Consider the following 18,976-nt stretch of genomic DNA (forward strand, 5'->3'; position numbering starts at 1 on the left):
AATAATACACCGTAATATAAAAGTATTTAATAAAAGTTGAGACTCGATTGTTAAACGAATAATAGAATGTCAATGTGCTGTCAAGTGTCAATTGGCTTCAATAATGGAAGCTGCTCTTGTAACGTCTGTATTTAGCTCTTGAAAATAAAAAAAGCACTTTACTTAAATATAATAATAAATGAACTCAATCTAATTTGATGTAGGAAGTTATTTTTACTTTAAAATACACAATATATGAAGTGTGATGGCCACAACAAGTTATCAACATGATGCAGATGGTACGCGATTGTTTGTATATTTAAAACAATTGATAATCTTTAACAAATAGATTATGCATAACTTAACATAATATTGTTTTTGTTAGTTCAAATGTATAATTATGTTTTTCTAATAAAGCTTGTACAATTCAACTCAGATCAGGGTAAGCGCGAAAAAATGTGACGTTTCGGTTCTCCTTTGATTTAAATCAAGACTATTTTCAGGAAGCAAGTTTATACCAGCTACTCAACGTCCCGATGGTACATGGAGGAAACCGCGGCGGGTTAGAGACGGCTATGTGCCTCAAGAGGAAGTTCCACTGTATGAAAGTAAAGGAAAGCAGTTTAAAGCTAGACAGACCACTGGCTTGCCTGTTGGTTTGACTCCAGAAATCGTGGCTGAAGCGAGAAAACCTAAGAAGGCTGGTGGAACTATTCAACCGATTCCAGGAATGATAATCAATGTGGAAAAGAAGAAAAAGAAAAAGAAGACAGGTTGGTTTTGTTATTTAAATAAGATGTTATTGTTTTTTGTGGTACCCAGATTTCATATTGTCTGCTTGAATGATGTAAATATAAACATGCTCTCAAATTAAATTTATATCTGAATTGTCATTGAATATTGTAATACAACTACATATTATACTCTGAAAATCGTAATAATAAGCTATAACCTATTCATTAATTAAATAAAATCTTATTAGATTTTAATGTGCTAATTTACAAAAATAGGATCCATACCCATTTTTTTATGGAACTGCATTTGATTGGTACAATTAATTTTTAAAATTTTGTTATTAGATGAAACGATAACTACCTTCGTAAAAATCACTTAATTATTATTGAAATTGAATCAATCAGTGAAAAATTAGATCTATTCTTCCGTTTTCATTTAATTATTTCTTGTTTGTTTGTGCATACTTATACAATGTTATTTTTACAGGTGCAGAGGAAGTTGCAGAGAAACTGTCAAAATGTGGCATAACAGAACCAACGTTTAACGGCCAATCATCACAGCCCTCATCAGACCCCAATAAAAAAATAAAAAATCTTAGAAAAAAGCTCCGAGACATTGAAACTCTGGAGGAAAAGATAAAATTAGGCACCCTGACCCTCGACAAAGATCAAAAGGAGAAATTATCAAAGAAAAATGAAATCATTCAAGCAATACAAGAATTAGAAAAAGCTAGCGTTTAAGAAAAGAGTCATAATATTACATTTTAAATTACTCAATTTTAATTAATTTTCTAAATAAAATATGTGCATGAAATTTATTTGCACTTGTAAAATAAAATTATTTACAATCTCTGATGTGTTTCACTGTTTTGTAAGTGCTAGATCACAGAATACATAATATTAGCTAAACGCTACAGAACGGACACTCTCCGCCTCCCGCAAAAATTAAACACTTACCTCACCCCGCACGATCACGCTATAGATGGCTAGATGTACTTTTCACTATTTATTCAGGTGACTTTTTTAGGTTTGAAGGTAACATTTAAAAGTTATTATGAGGCAAAAAAATAGTTTACTAATAATTTTGATCAAACAACATCAAAAGTTATTCAGTAGAATTTTTTCAGTCTGGTATGATAAAAACTTATTTAAATGACACTCAGGATAAATGTAGTTTTATTCAAGTAGTGAATTTTACACAATTAACAATTTCTTTATATTATCAAATATTTAATTAACTTGTGAAATTTTCCATGGCAAGCCAGTTTATTATCATTTTCACTTATCTTATAGACAGTAATGTTTTATGTTACTGAATATATTACAAACATTATTATTTCAAATTCTGTATTTAAATTCTTAATGCTATAGAAATGAGAATAATGAAACAGCTGGTACAATAGATAACAATATAATCACTGATTAAGTTACAAATACATGATGTTAATGTTTTCTGCAAAAACAATCTATCACTTCAACTTGCAAATAATCATCTCCTTTGGTGCCATGGTATATTCATTATTAATAAGTTATCTTTATTTCCTTGTGGTTACAACTTAGAAGAAACTCTGCAAAGAACAACATTATTAATTAAAACTGAAAAGTGTAGGTAGTACCTAATTAATATTTAGTCAACAAAGCCCACCCAATATTTATTTCTACTTTGAATGTTTTCGTCAGTCGTTTCAATAACTTACTTACATTATTAAACACTTATATAAATTCGTTCCTCGCCTTTTGCCTAGCGTAATTTCCTAAGCATGCTAGAATACCAGTCACTGCGATACCAATTCCTAGCACAGTTGCTAGGAAATCGCCAAAATCGTACCCTTGTGATGCTTCCACCTTCGTGATGGCAATCAAACAAAACACCAAAAGTAATAGTTGAACATACATTTTTTCTAAATTGTTTAGTTTCTGAGATATCTAATCTTTGTTCTTATTGTAAAACAACTGCGAATTATGAAAATGAGTTTCAATTCGTTTACTTTTACGTGTTGCCAAACTTGTTTGACAAGTTTATTTTGTCATAATTTATTTACTCCATGTCCCATGACAACACAACTTGAGTCAAAAATCAAAATAAAATTTAAATTATATTAATATTATTCTGCTGTATTGCATCCTTTTATTATATTTTATTTATTAAATTATTTGATATTTTGTAAGAATATCAGTTCATATTTTAAAACAGGAATTGGTTATTTTGTAATAATCATCAAACGCTGAACGCATCAATGTTGGGTATCACTTATCAAATGTCAATATCATATCGATAAATGTCAACTGTCAAATTATGGTCAAGTGCTTGTGCTTGGATGTAGCGAAATTGGCTATTTTTGTTTTTAATAAAATGATTATCGTGAAATAAATCAGTTAATTCGTTTATTTTTATAGAGTAATGTAATGTGCATATAATTAGTTATAAGGGAAATCGATTTGTTAGCAAAAATGAGTGGGAATGGAGGAAAAGGTTTTGGTTTCGCTGGGTTCTCGATGCCCAAGCGGAATCCCTCGAATGTGTCGTTACACGCAGTGCCTCCTCCCACGGCCATGAACAGCGTTCCTCCACCGGCGGGGCTGTCGAAGCAAGGCTATTCAACTATGAATGCTATCACGCAAAATGCTATGACCGGCAATTGGGGGACCTTGGGAAAGAAACGCTCAAAGACAGAAGACGAGTAAGTAGATTATAAATTAAAAAGTAGTTTAGGATTTTTATTTTTTTTTAATAATAAAAAATATTGAAAGACATGGGCGGATGCCGCCGGTTCTTTATCTGTAAACCATTTTGATAAAAGTGAAGATCCATAATTTTTTGGGCATAGGACAGATTAATTTCCATGTGTTGTGAAGCACATACAAATCTATAAAGTTGAAATTTATATTATAAACAAGTTAATTTGAATTGCAGATATTTTGACGATGATGACGAGCCTCCAACGCCAGCTCTAGCGTACATCCCGGCACCCGGTAGCCCCAGCTATGACATGGCTAAGTCTCATGTAATGCAGTATTTATTGATTTTAATTGTAGTCTAAACTAGCAAGTCAATAGATTTTTTAATGCTCTAAGTGTCATTTTTATGATAATTTTCATCAAAATAATATCATTGTATTTAAATATTATAATAGAGATATTTGACCTTGGAGAAGGGCATAAACTTATTTTTACTGTAAAAAGTACTAACAAATAATATTAGGAATGACTGTTACAAAGAATGTCAAGGATAAACAGTAAATTTCAGAGCAAGCCTCATATCAATTTCATGAAGAAATTACACAATATCTAATAAAGATAAAACAATAAAAAAATGTTGTGTGGTTTTATGAAACCACGGTAAAAGTGAAACTTAGGCACAAAATTATCGTATTTGTACGATAATTATAGTACGGTTCCGAACACTGCTTTATACCTACTCGGCAGCCGACCGTCACGCGACATGCGCTACACAAAAAAAGTTTGAGACGATGTAATAAAAGTTTCACTTTAAAATCAATACTTACATAGTTACAGTAAAAAGTAACAACCAAATAAGTAAAATATTCTTTTATTTTTCAGGATAATGAAGAAGAAGATCCCCTAGACGCGTACATGGCTGGTTTGGAGCAACAAGCGGCAAAAGACATGAAGACAAGCAAAGAGAACGAAGCAACAGGCAAGGGTGAAACAGCCAGAGGCACCAGGGGAGATATTGATGAAATGGACGATGAAGAAAGCTATTATAAGTAAGGTTTTCTAGATCTTGATAGTGGTAAGATGGTTTAAACAAATACAGTAGACTCACAGTATTCCAAAAATCGGTTTAAGGGCTGTGTTGGAGTATTGAATTTGTCGGATAATAGACTGCTATAGTTACTCTGGATTTAACGAAACAGTACCTTGTAATTTGACAATCTAATGGATAATATACAAAAATACAAATCATGCTTCATTTTGTTTGTTGAATTTAATAAATAAATAACACTAGAAAGCTGATGAGAAAGTTAGAAAGCATTTAGTATCTTGATGTTAGATTTTTGCTCTTTTAGATGTTTCTTTTCTAAACTTTTAATTGTTTATGAAGAAATTTATGATAAAATTATTTTTTTACCACATTGTCATTGTTCAATAGTTGATGGAATCTTAATATAACTTATTTTATGAACCTCATTTGCAGATACATGGAAGAAAATCCACTCAGTGCTGCAGATGACACTTCAGACGTTGAAATTGAGTATGACGAAGATGGCAACCCCCTCGCTCCTCCCAAAAAGAAGTTCATAGATCCCCTACCTCCTATAGATCATTCGGAAATTGTATATGAACCATTTGAAAAGAACTTCTACACCCCACATGAAGATATAGAGAAACTAACACATGAACAAGTTGAAGAATTGAAAAATAATTTAGGTGTACAGGTAAGGGGTTGAAATCATCATTGATTAGAACAAATATTTTTATGATGGACTGCATCTAACTTAGATTAAATTAAAATGGCACAATTTAATAGTAAAATTCCCTCCATCTAATACCAATCTCAATGTTCCATGAAATATTGCCTTCCAGAATGTCTGATCATAATTTTAAGGTGTACTTTTTCCAATAATAATATGTATTTCAATTATATTTTACATCAGTTCGAATCCCAATATGCAAATAAAATTTGTGCTATAAATATAATATCTTTAACGATTCTTGATGTTTTTATAATTTTTGGTCATATCCAGATATCAGGACCTGAACCGCCACGACCAGTCAGCAGTTTCGCCCATCTCGGCTTTGACGAACAGCTCATGAAAGCTATCCGTCGATCAGAGTACACACAACCCACACCTGTACAAGCGGCCGGTGTACCCGCCGCTTTATCTGGAAGAGATCTTATTGGTAAAACAACATTTAAAATATATTCGTAAGATTTCATTAAGGCCTTTGATTTACTGCCTATACGTATTTTGGTCAATTTTCTGTGATATTGAAATAATGTATGAATCAAAATAGATAAGTCAGTAATTTGAAATGTAATAAATTAATAATTGGCTTGATAAATATTGTTTTTGTTAGGAAAATTACAATGTAAAGCAAGGGGTGTCTCAAGGGTCTATTGTTGGTCCATCATTGTTCCTTTAATATATGATTGAGTAATGAATTATCACAGATTCTAATTTCATATTAATTAATGAATAGATAATTAATTAAAGATAATATAATCCCAATGTAAACAGGTATTGCTAGAACGGGATCTGGTAAGACGGCGGCGTTCTTATGGCCTTTGCTGGTACATATCATGGATCAAAAGGAATTAGCACCAGGGGATGGACCTATTGGATTAATTCTGGCACCGACGAGAGAATTGGCACAACAGGTCAGTAAAAAAATATTTTTATTGAATATACTATGCAGAAACATTTGTTTTAAATGAAAAAAGATGTAATGGCCCTGTTTTTTTTCTAGATTTACATGGAGGCGAAGAAATTCGGCAAAGTGTATAATATTCGATGCGTATGTTGCTATGGTGGTGGATCGAAGTGGGAGCAGACAAAGGCATTAGAAGGTTATAATAATAAAAAAATTATTTCATTTTGAAAAAGAAGAATTCATAAGATGTAAAATAATGTTTTTTATGAAATTTCAAAATTTTACGCTTAAACCCTATACTTAATATTATAAAGCTGAAGAGTCTGTTTGTTTGAATGCGCTAATCTCAGGAAATACTGGGCCGATTTGAAAAATTCTTTCGGTGTTAGATAGCCCATTCATCGAGGAGGGCTATAGGCTATATATCATCACGCTAAGACTAACAGAAGCGGAGCCACGCGGGTGAAACCGCGGACCGCAGCTAGTATCTTATAATTTTTGACTTCTATTAGCTTAGCATAGTTTCTATTAGCCTTCGACTTCATTCAGGATAGAATTTTTGTGCTATTTGTAATTTTTCAATTATTTTTTTTTAGTTTTAATGCGTTATAAACGGTTGTTTTGTATATAGGTGGTGCTGAAATCGTCGTAGGTACCCCGGGTCGTGTTATAGACATGATAAAGTGTAAAGCGACCAACTTGCAGAGGGTCACGTATTTGGTGCTAGATGAAGCCGATAGGATGTTTGACATGGGTTTTGGTAAGTGCTTTTTTATAAATTAGGGAGAGTCACATAATCAGTTTTTTTTGCGGGTATTTTGATAGACATTGGATAATTTTTAGATTTTTTCAACTATTTTTTACGATTTTGTCAAGTCGTTAGCTCAACCCTGTTTAAAATTTTTACTTAACAGATAACTTGTCTTGCTTTTTTTTGTTGGATTTTTTGCTTGAAGTATAAAATTATATTTAATAAAAATCGGTAAAGCCGTTTCCGAGGTGTATGGCAACTATGATTATGTCATGTTATAATGTGGTGTAATATGATTAATGGAACGTACAGTCAGACGTTGAGTACGTAAAAAAATTGTATAACGTCCCCAACGCTCCCGCAAGAACGCACGTTGGTGAGTTGATACGCAATATGCAGCATTTTGCAAGTATTTTTTGTTGAACGCCTGAAAATTGATCATTATTAAGTGTAATAATATAGGCCGGCGATTCTTCCGACGATTTCGCTTCTCTGCTAAGAATATATGACGATGCAGTTTTAATTTTAATCAAAATCGACCTTTCAGCTATCCGATCAAAACTATGTGTTAAATTTCGAATACGACGTTAAGTTGAAAAATTCACCCTGAATAGTCAAAAAGTCTATAGTCTATGGTCTACAATATATACACGTGCGTTCGTCGTTCGCCCGCAGAGCCGCAGGTGCGCTCGATCTGCGCGCACGTGCGGCCCGAGCGGCAGGCGCTGCTGTTCTCCGCGACGTTCCCGCGCCGCGTGGAGCGCCTCGCCCGCGACGCGCTGCACGACCCCGTGCGCGTGCAGCACGGCGCCGCCGGCCAGGCGTGCCACCTGGTGGCGCAGCACGTGCGGTATGTGCAACCCTACCCCACACCACACCACACACACCATGCAACCATACGACACGTCAAAACACGACACTCAACCCTACGCCACGTCACTCAACCCTACGCCACGTCACTCAACCCTACGCCACGTCACACCACGCTACGCCACGATATAAACATTTGCAAACGAAAACGCAATACGCATATACAAGCGTATACGCAAACGCAATACGCATATACAAGCGTATACGCAAACGCAATACGCATATACAAGCGTATACGCCAACGCATACGCATATACAAACGTAAACGCAAACGCACCGCATCACTCCGCACCGCACTGCTACGCACCTCAACTCAACGCAACATAACACAATTTAAATAATGCTTTCAAGAATTTTAAATACCAAACATTATCATCAACATCATTTCTAGCATCACACTGTTGTGTCACTTTTATTTTGCTGATTTGTCAATCACCAAGTCAGCCAAACCATTAGAGGAAAGGGAAATTATTTCTCTAAACATATACGCCTGCCAGATATTATATTATTTGAAATTAACTACAAATAATTCTTCCAGCATATTCAACAAACCAGAGGAAAAATGGCCATGGCTACTGCACAACCTTGTCGAGTTTCTGTCGGCGGGTAGCGTTTTAATATTCGTTACCAAAAAGGTAAGCATAAAAAACCCAAGCAGCCAATAGAGAAGTAAATAAATCAGTGTTGGACTGCTATTATTTATGCAATTTCTTTTTATAAAAAGCACGATTGTCAAGTTTTAAAGACGGACAAACATAAAAAGGCTCATAAATTTTCCACTTAGAATAAAAAGAAAATTAAAATAAAGAATAAATACGAATTTAGAAGCTTCATAGTTTTTGGGAACATCTATTAAAAATGACAAAGACACGGGTTACGTACTATCGTAAATTCATATCCTATAGGGCTTTATTAGGTCCAATTTCATTTTGAGTTCATTATATTTCTCGTATAGCTAGAAGCGGAACAAACAGCAGCGAACCTGGGCGTGCAACAATATGACGCATTATTGTTGCACGGCGACATGGAACAAGCCGACAGGAACAAGGTGATCACCGCGTTCAAGCGGCAGGAGCAGAACATACTGGTTGCTACTGATGTTGCAGGTAATGATGATGATAGAATCGTGTTTAATATGTAAATTAGTATTGAATAGATTTATGGTTCAGATCAAAGTATGAGGTCTATAGAATGGTCCTTCGAGCCGGATTTCATATGAGATGTCTTTATAAAAGTAGTTTTAAAACATAAGAATTGGCATTTTAAACTTTTGCATTAATTTCTGATATTATCAAATAATAATATTTGTTATAAAAAGGTGCAACATAGTTTCAAAACGGTCCTTCGAGCCGGTTTCCATCTGAAATTAATAAAAAAAAAAATGTTTAATGTGTAGTAGTTATATATTAAATTGCTGTAAGTTTAAAATTACGTTCCACCATATAATATTAAGATTTAACTACTATTAAGACTTTCAAAATTGTCCTTCGAGCCGGATTCCATTACTCTAATTTTTTTTAACAAAGTTTGACCTTTTCTGCCGAAATTACGCAATGACGGCAAAGAGCCAACGACCGAGCTCAGTGGCTTGCATTAGGAGAGGCCTACGGCCAGCATGACCTTTTCTAACCATGATAGAGCTTGGTCCTTCGAGCCGGATTCTCAGTCTTTCGCTAATTTTGACCACATTTCTCATCAGCTCGCGGTCTCGACATCCCGCACATACGTACCGTGATCAACTATACCGTAGCCCGCGACATCGACACACACACGCACCGCGTGGGGCGCACGGGGCGCGCGGGGGTGCGGGGGGACGCGTATACATTGCTATCGAGGGATAAGGATAAGGAGTTCGCGGGGCACTTGCTGAGGAACTTGGAGGGCGCTCAACAGGTAGATTAGTACTATTCACTTGATTAATGTTCTTAAGGGGTGAGCATACGGTGGCCACAGAGCTGCTGGCCAGGGATAAAGATAAGGAGTTCACTTTGAGCATGATTCACTTGATTCGTATACGCGTATGTACTAAGAGTGGTGCACATGATGCGTTGCGGCGCTGCAAAAAATTCACTATACGATGGGAACATGATCGCATCTTTGCCGCGAGAACATGAACGGATATGACAAAACAAAATTACCGAAAAAAAATTATGCAAGCATGTGCATTTGTGCATAGACAACTGAGTGGTGACAGACACGGAGCTCTTTGCAAGTGTATTGTGTGACGTGCAAACCTACCGCAGATCTATGTAAATAAACGCAGCGACACGCATCTTTTGAAAGCTAGTTTTTTGACACGATTATGTTATTGTACTTTTAACTTTTTTGTTAAATATTTATTTGTAACAGATAAATCGCTCAAAATAGAAACTTGATTTAAAATAAGGCAGTAGAAATATTGTAAAAATTACCGCAGTATTTTGCTTGAATTTCTGTCAATTTGTGAAATTGCTTACATCTATTTGTCAGTCTAAAATGTTCAATTTAATTTGTAGGAAGTTCCCGAAGAATTGACGCAATTGGCGATGCAGTCCGCTTGGTTCAGAAAGTCGCGTTTCAAGAAGGGAAAAGGCAAAAACTTGAATATCGGCGGCTGTGGATTAGGGTAAGTTTTAGGAAACTTTAAAAAGAAATGTTACTTTGTTATTGCGATGTTATCTACTGTAATTTTAACAATTTATTGGAGTAAAATGTTATAAAAATACCCTCAATCAATTAAGAGTAGTGCAGCTATTTACTTATGAAAGAATAAAAAAATGGTTTGTGTTTGTTAGACTTGAGATATCAAAAAAACTATAATTATTTATCTACTGTTCGCAGATTTAGGGCCGATTTTTCAATGCTTGGATAAAACTTATTCGTCGAATAATGTATAAAACTACCATTTTAAAAACGTATTCTAATTGCCCGTATTTGACAGTTTACGTGACATTTTAATATTATCGTGTAATACTTTATTGGATTGGACGGATAAGTTTTATCCAAGCATTGTAAAATCGGCCCTATCTGTGTTAACTTAGTATGTCAATAGATGTCGCTGTATTAAATATACGAATATTCAACTTATCAGCTGTTCTAAAATTTACTTTGTGTGTCACAAGATGGCGCTGTTTTAAATCCACGATCAACTGTTTTGGAATTTACTTTGTCAATAGATGGCGCTCATTTAAATTATATTTGTGTAGTATTTTCTTGTAATTGATTTTACGCGAGTATTATACAATTAGAAATTAAAGAGTTTAACGAATATCCCTGCACTGTGAACGAAACGTCGGGTCAATAATATAATGAATAAATTGCGTTTAAAATCCGTTAAAATCTAAGGGTCACCCGTAAAATAAAACTCAAAAAATGCTCAGAATTAAGATTAAGGGAATTCGGCTCGAAGGACCGAGGTGTATTACGGTTAGAAATTTCTATAATTTTTATATTTATCATAGGTACAAAGAGAGGCCCGGTCTACCCAACGTGACAGAAGAGCCAATAGTGAATGTTCCCAGCGGCGGGCCGGCCACTGACCGCCTGGCGTCGCTCAAACAAGCCTTCCGCTCGCAGTACAATAAGGTAATTGAGGGTAGATATAGAAAAAAAGTCGAAAAGGTATTTGAGGGTTTAAATTAAAAAATAAAGCGTGTATTGTTAAGAATAGTAGAAAAAGAGTTTATCTAAAATGATTTAATAACTGATCCTAAATAATCCTGTGTTGCTTCTGAATTATGTACTATTTTTATAAAGTAGCTGTTTTCCTTTCTTTGTTCTAGTGATCACTTGAATTTTACTTTTCGATCCACATTTCTAATTCTTTTTAATGGTAGTTAATAAAAAGGAAAAAATAAAAATGCATAATTCTATTAAAAATACTTTATTAGCTTCTATCTTCGATCTTTGAACGATTTCTGCCGGTAGCGACATTTTATTTCACTTTTGGGATACTTTATAATAATAATTTTCGAAGGTAGTCTGAAAAATAAACAATAATTCAAAATAGCATAAATTAATTATAATATCATCGGTGTCTTTAATTTTCTTCCAGCTTCTGTCTAAATTTCAATTTCAATTCTTTTTGACAATAAAATTTTTAAACATACTACTACTAAAAAAATTAAACTCATCTCTATCATACATTCTCCAGTTCACAGCGTCCACAGACCACTCGTGGGAACAAACCCGCGAAGTGCTCCAGCCCGGTGTGAACGCGCCCGCACAGCCCGAGCGCACGCGACGTTCTGGCAAGAAGAGCCGCTGGGAGTGATTATATATGTACCTAAATATATGCGTGTTTTATTTACCTACCCTCTTAGTTTTAGAGTGACTTATTAAATGCCACGCTGTAATATTAAAGTTTTAAGTAAAATAAATCATACGTCATGTGACGTATGTTGAGCGGTATTTTTTAATGGTTTTAAAGTGAAACGCATCAAACATGCCTTCGTGTGTGTTACGATATTGCACAAATAATACAAATAATACGGAAAAGTGCAAAGGAATAACTTTCATCGTTAAGTACCTAACTAAATATTAATTTTTAAAACTTAGAGCAAAAAAATGGCGCACAGATTTTGTTCGTGGTGTCTCCTCCATACGTAGTAATATTATCTCAATGAATTATCCACGAGTAATATAGGCTATATATCATCATGCTAAGACCAACAGGAGCGGAGTAACGCGGGTGAAACCGCGCGGCACTTCTAGTAAGAAATAATTATTATATGATATGATATAAATGAGGAAACACGACAAAGGTATTATACTAGAAAACACGCTTAAACCCATGAAATTATTGTATTGTCAACGGTTCTTAATAAGTGGGATAAAATCGAGTCTAAAGAAGTCGGTTAGTTACATACAAACATACAGTTGAAGTTTATAAAAACAGGTTAAAATAGCCGTGTAATAGAGACGCTTCCTAAAGCCTATTTTTAATGAATCTGCTGTTTTAACAGTCAGCTACTTACGGCTAATCAGAATATATTGTACATTTGTGTCGACTGCAACTGTTCTCATTTGGCTAATCCTGACTTTATATTATAAACGCAAAAGTAACTCGTGTCTGTCTGTCTGATTCTCAAGTCTTACCGCGTCAACCGCTGAACCGATTTGGATGAAATTTGGTACAGATATAGCTTGAAACTGAGAAAGGACATAGGATAGGTTTTATTCCTGAAATCCGAAGGGGATGGAAACTATGCTTATTTTCTTGGCTACGCGGGCGAAGCCCCAAGAAATTCTGATATGATATGGTAAGATGCCATGGCATGGCATTGCGAAAAATCGCGGGTTCGAATCCCGCCTCTCGATTGAATTCTTTTTCTGTATTTCAATGCAATAAAACAGCTTTGTAGTTGGTTATTTGCCTTTGAGATTTGAGATTGTACCGTTTCATCTTCATTAATTTATTTATACTATAAAAAAATGGAATCAACACTTATTTTGTACATAAGATTTAGCCAAACCAAATCACAGAACTAATTCAGAACTAAACCAATAAAACAAATAACACATTAGTAAACTAAATAACAGCTTGGCTTACTATAGTTGGAATATACGTGTTGGACTAATGGTGGTAAGTTTTAATTCATTCGACTTCGTGGCACGGCACCGATCTGAGGCTTGATAGCATACACGAGGTAAATGCTGATTTAACCGACTTTACAAAAGGTTAAGTATGTATTGATTGTTAGGGTTGTCGCGAAAAAACCACAGGACAGTTCTTTGGCGTGTTATTATAATATATTATGATGTTACATATGTATTTTGTAAAATTGTAAAACTGACATGATTTAAAAGAGCAACTATGGAGTTTCTTGCCGGTTCTTCTCCGTAGATACTGCTTTCCGAATCGGTGGTAGATTTTAAAATATGTAATGACGTTTCAAAAGTGCTTCTATAAGAAGTCTAATTGAATGAATAAATGTTTGAGTTTGAGTTTGGCTAGTGTGTGAACTTTATTCAGGCTTTATAACGTAACGTAGGTATCTACATAATTTTCTGAAATTATGCATATTACCTTATTAGTAATTATCATAGACAAACCGTATTTAATATTAACTTTATAAGTACCTATGCAGGAACATTTATTAGTCAAGTTTTCCCTTAGATATTGATGGATTATATCTATAGGATAGGGAATAAGATTTTACCAAAATACGTTCAGTAATAGTAGAAATAGGTACATATTATGTTATGTAAATACGAAAACTATCTTATTCCTATTATTTGTTTATGAAATATTAATATGTTTCAATATGAAATATCAATATTGTTTGACGTCCATTTATGTGAGCGCTATAATATGTAGTTAAATAATAAATGTAGCAATGGCTCAGTGGAAAAGGTCTCCTACTTCATAAGTTAGGGTTCTAGATTACGGTAAAAAAACTTGTATTTGTTTTACATAATTCACATTTCAATTCATTCTTTATTAGTAGATACCTAGGGCCTTAGACAAAGTAACAATAATTAAAAAACGATAACGAAGTTAGAAAAGGCAAAAATGTATGGGATTGACATACGCCGCGTTAGATCACGTGATCTATCTAATGTCAATCCCATACATTTTTCCTTTTCTAACTTCGTTATCGATTTTAATTGTTACTTTGTCTAAGGCCCCTAGTTGGTTTGTAAGCTCTATTTAAAGTCTAACAGTAGCAGGTACAAATAAACGTACGTCTAAACTCTAATCTAAAATAACGTACTTCTAAAGTCAAAATTTACTACTACGAAATATTACGAAGATTAATATTATCAGTTAAAGTTTGGCCCTTGTGGTAATAATATGAATTATGACCTAGCCCAGTCCATAATATTAAAACATGACAAATTAACATATAAAGCTTCATTATCACCCACAGACATGTATCAATTATCACCATTATACCCAATTACTTACACAAATATTATAATAGAAGATTTCCGCCCGCGGCTTCGCCCGCGTTTTCAAAGGAAAACCCGCATAGTTCCTGTTCCCGTGGGATTTCCGGGATAAAACCTATCCTATGTGTTACCAAGTTACCCTCTATACGTGTGCTAAATTTCATTGTAATCGGTTCAGTAGTTTTTACGTGAAAGAGTAACAAACATCCATACATCCATACATCCTTACAAACTTTCGCCTTTATAATATATATTAGATATTAGAGTACATTGTACACAAAATTGAGCGTCAATTTATTAACATATTTTGTTCAACACTTCGCGTCTTCGCAGTATCAACTCAAACAAATACAGCAATTATGAAACTTCGACAAACAAGTGATTATAGAAATCCAGCGCTTTCGTGCTGTGTTTAATTTAGTTATTTTAATGAGCTCGCCTGTTTCTTTGAAGTTTTGTTTGTATTGATTACAAGGGGTTAAGACGTATTACTACTAAAATACTAACTATTAACTATTGCAAACAACTTTATACTTTTAGCTATTAAATTCATCTAAATTGTATCTTTTTTTTATAATATGTCCATAATAAAGTTATTTCATTTCATTTCATATTTCATAATATTTGTCACTTAGTGTCGGCATGTTCGGTTTCAATTTTAGCTTCTAGAATAGGTAAATAATTATCTATTTGATTATGGATATTTAAGTTAATGATAAAAGGCTGCTCCGTTCTGACGTGAGAGAGATATGAACAAAAACATACTTTGATAAAAAAATGTTCGATTACATAAGGTATGTGTTCTACATAAATCATCACGTACACTCTATATGAAAATGAAAAATCCTAAAGTATTATGATGTGTTTGAAGGAAAATCCGTAGTCTACTCAATTTATCTATTGGAAAACCGATGATACGTTAAAGATGAGCTATTCAGGCAACCTGAATGTCTATGTGAAGCCAAGAATATTTCATAGATACTATAAAAGTTAGGTAGGTACCTATAGCTATAATATGCAGCCTTACATAACGTAGTAGTTAGGTTGACCGTTGATCTAAATTAAATATTTTGTATTAAGTTTTACGCTTATAATTAAATTATTTAAGTACATAATTGGTTTTTAGTCTTAAGATGTTAATTATATAGGAATTGGTATAATATCAAAACATTATAACTTTATTTATATGCTGAAATAAGATCACTGTCATAGAGTGTTGGCCCTCTAGGGGTTGATTTTTAAAATAAGTAGCTTATGTCTTCCACTAATTTTATTCCAAACTTCATCCAAATCGGAGCAGTGGTTTAACCGTAGATAAGCTATGGTTACTAAAAATATAAAACTGAAAAGTTTGTTTGTGTGTTTGAACGCGCTAATCTCAGGAAATGCTCAACCGATTTCAAAAATTCTTTTATCCTACTAATATTATAAATGTGAAAGTTTGTGAGGATGGATGTGTATGTGTGTGTTTGTTACTCTTTCGTTTCACGCAAATACTACTGAACCGATTACAATGAAATTAAGCACACATATAGAGGGTAACTTGGATTATTACTACATGGATTAATAACACATAGGATAGGTTTTATACCGGAAATCCCACGGGAACGGGAACTATGCGGGTCTTTTTTTGAAAACGCGGGTGAAGTCGCGGGTGGAAAGCTAGTCGTAGTATATTTACGTGATCCTAAAGTGCTCACCCTATGTAGGTACCACGGGCGAAGCCGGGTAGAACGCTAGTACATAATACGCTATTATATCTACTCATATATAGTAGTAATTGTGTTAACTAAAATCTATTTAACAATAGCTCGAATAGTTACCACAGATAGTAAAGGCATGTCAGTGACGAACGCTAAATTATCTGTACATTACTCACTAAACGGTTGCACTAATCACTTTCCGAGTGACAAATTGTTGTAGGCACATTAGACAATAAATACATACACGCGTGTAAATTCGTTTACGTGTTTCTATGAACGATTGTAAAATATACGAATTCAAGTAAAAAAAAAAAAAGTTTAAATCAAACGCACATAGAGCAGGATTCTTTCGTGATCTTTTAGTGTAAACGAAAACTCGTATTCAGTGTTGTTCAGTATTAGAATATGGAATAGAATCTTTTCGAACGCACTGAACAACGAAAGAATGAACGCTTGTTTACACTAACATAATTTGACATAGTGGGGTTAGAATGAGCATTCGCTCGTTAGATGTAAATGCACCGCATGGAACTTAATATTAAGAACATATTTATATGTTTTATTCTCGTATTATTAATGAAATAAACAAAAAGAAAGAGAACTTTGTAATTCCAGTAGAATCTTAAACATGAAAAACATCCCATTTACTTTGTAAAATGATATTCAAATAACGCCTAAATAAATATTAAATATTATAGGACATTATTACACAAATCAACCTAGTCCCACAGTAAGCTCAATTAAGGCTTGTGTTGTGTGTACTAGGCGACGATAAATATAATATTTAATAAATACATATATAGATAATAACACCCAGACCCAAGAACAAATAATTGAGTTCATCACACAAATATTTGCCCTGACCGGGGATCGAACCCGGGACCGTCAGCTCAGTAAGTAGCTACTTTACCACTGCGCCAACCGCGTCGTCGTCGTCCTAACAATGTAAAGTATAAATAAAAAAAGAATCTTAATTAACTTCTCTACAAAATTGCTATGTTCCTGCCTTAAAATGTAGAATAAAGCGGCCATAATGTTTACGACGAGGTTTCGAGTAAAATGTATTGTGGCGCGAATTAATGGGTGTAAACTACTTCCGTTCCACCGCGCCAACAGCTCAAAGCAAACACTCACTGGGCGAGTGGAGTTGTGTGTATCTGCGCCATTAAAAAAGGCGGGAAAACTTGACGTTTCTGTTGTACAATTCTTTTTTTTGTTTCGTGTTTTGGCAATGGATTTTTTTTAAACAGCCATTGAGTGAGTTTTTTTTTTATTTTTAACTAACCGAGAGTTTTATTTATATAAAATATTAACAAATGATTCTTTTATGTAAAATAATATAATGTAAATAATACTAATATTTTTTGAATTGAATTACAAGATTTTATACATTGCTCTACATATGGCATAAGATATTGAATAATCAATGTTGTAATATATGTTGCCTGTATATTAATATTGTACAATAAGTTCTGACCATAGGGTCTGACCTACCCGATATGTACATAAAATTTCATGAAAATCGGTCTAGCCATTTCGGAGGATTTTAACTACAAACATCGCGACACGAGAATTTTATACAGGGTGTCCCAAAAAGTAGTGATGAACGGAAGCTGGGAGGTAGAAGACCAAGAGGGCTATCCGAATCACCCCCATGTGTGTTATGCGATTTTTCGTATTTTCGGAGTTATTAATTTTTTTTCAATTTTTCATCTATCGCCGAGTACGATGAGATTTTTATTTATGGCGACGTGAATTAATGCGCTAGATGCTTGATTTTTTTTGTGTGCTAAGCTGAAAGATAGGCCAATTCAGTATGGTAATATTTACTATCGTTAGATCTTCGAATGGAATAAAAAAAAGAATTAAATGCCAAGAAAGATAAAATTACCCAGTATGTTCATGACTTCAAGGGCCCATAAAAAAATAAAATCACATAAAAAGGTTTTCCATTTGGCTTTTAAAAACTTGCTCTATCGATCAGGTAGCTACCCTAAAAATTTCATTTTATTATTCTGAAGGCTTCAATCGAAAAATTGAAATCTAAATGTGGTAAGTGCAAAATTTTTATTAACATGATGATCATTAAAACCAATAAATAGGTGTTTAATTACCAGAATTTTTTAAAATAGCCCCGCTGTTGCTCAATGCAAGTGTGACATCACCGTAAAAAGTTGTCTTTTAAATGTCTGAATGCTCTTTTATCATTTTTAATGGTTTCTTCTGCTACTATGAATTTCCGGGTTATTTCGTCCAAATTGTGGCATTCTCTCAAGTAGCCGAGGTCTTTTTAGTATCCCCATTGAAACAAATCAATGGGGTTTAGGTCGAGGGACCGTGGAGGCCAGGCTTTAAAGCAGGCGTCACCGGCGCATGCGCAGGCTGCAACGACCAATCCATCTTTCAGGGTATTTTTGCCCTTTAGCCTGGCCTCCACGGTCTCCGGACATAAACCCTATTGAATTTTTTCCTTGGGGATACTACAAAGACGAGAGACTGCCACAATTTGGACGAAATAACCCGGAAATTCATAGTAGCAGAAGAAACCATTAAAAATGATAAAAGAGCATTCAGACATTTAAAAGACAACTTTTTACGGTGATGTCGCACTTGCATTGAGCAACAGCGGGGCTATTTTAAAAAAATTCTGGTAATTAAACACCTATTTATTGGTTTTAATGATCATCATGTTAATAAAAAATTTGCACTTACCAAATTTAGATTTCAAT

The 18,976-nt window shown here is 34.1% G+C and overlaps 2 protein-coding genes, 1 long non-coding RNA gene and 1 pseudogene across 4 annotated transcripts in view; 3 read left to right on the plus strand and 1 right to left on the minus strand.

Moving 5' to 3' along the window:
- The first annotated feature begins 88 nt into the window (after positions 1-88).
- Positions 89-1,564, plus strand: Pym (partner of Y14 and mago). The gene is made up of 3 exons (XM_090108740.1): positions 89-278; positions 483-752; positions 1,201-1,564. Exons 1-3 carry the CDS (start codon positions 245-247, stop codon positions 1,452-1,454), a joined length of 558 nt encoding a protein of 185 aa, XP_089964866.1. The 5' UTR covers positions 89-244; the 3' UTR covers positions 1,455-1,564.
- Positions 1,565-2,108: 544 nt separating this feature from the next.
- On the minus strand, positions 2,109-2,747 carry LOC149903668 (uncharacterized). Its single transcript, XR_016457419.1, has 2 exons — positions 2,415-2,747; positions 2,109-2,281 (listed from the first exon to the last, which is right to left on the minus strand). It is a non-coding gene; the product is annotated as an uncharacterized LOC149903668 (long non-coding RNA).
- A 260-nt stretch (positions 2,748-3,007) lies between these two features.
- LOC149903669 (ATP-dependent RNA helicase DDX42) lies at positions 3,008-11,942 on the plus strand. The gene is made up of 15 exons (XM_090108824.1): positions 3,008-3,394; positions 3,628-3,718; positions 4,275-4,441; positions 4,873-5,113; positions 5,423-5,579; positions 5,918-6,057; positions 6,147-6,246; positions 6,682-6,810; positions 7,477-7,651; positions 8,210-8,306; positions 8,627-8,777; positions 9,371-9,564; positions 10,167-10,276; positions 11,112-11,235; positions 11,804-11,942. Exons 1-15 carry the CDS (start codon positions 3,165-3,167, stop codon positions 11,921-11,923), a joined length of 2,226 nt encoding a protein of 741 aa, XP_089964950.1. The 5' UTR covers positions 3,008-3,164; the 3' UTR covers positions 11,924-11,942.
- Positions 11,943-17,388: 5,446 nt separating this feature from the next.
- Positions 17,389-18,976, plus strand: part of LOC149903670 (uncharacterized) — a 51,906-nt pseudogene continuing 50,318 nt past the window's right edge. The window contains exon 1 of the transcript XR_016457408.1: positions 17,389-17,504. The product of XR_016457408.1 is annotated as an uncharacterized LOC149903670 (transcript). The remainder of the gene's footprint in view (positions 17,505-18,976) is intronic.

The sequence above is a fragment of the Colias eurytheme genome, chromosome 13, assembly GCF_061535395.1.
Source record: "Colias eurytheme isolate Ceu_HAF_F1 chromosome 13, ilColEury1 Martin Lab GWU primary, whole genome shotgun sequence".
Lineage (NCBI taxonomy): Eukaryota > Metazoa > Arthropoda > Insecta > Lepidoptera > Pieridae > Colias > Colias eurytheme.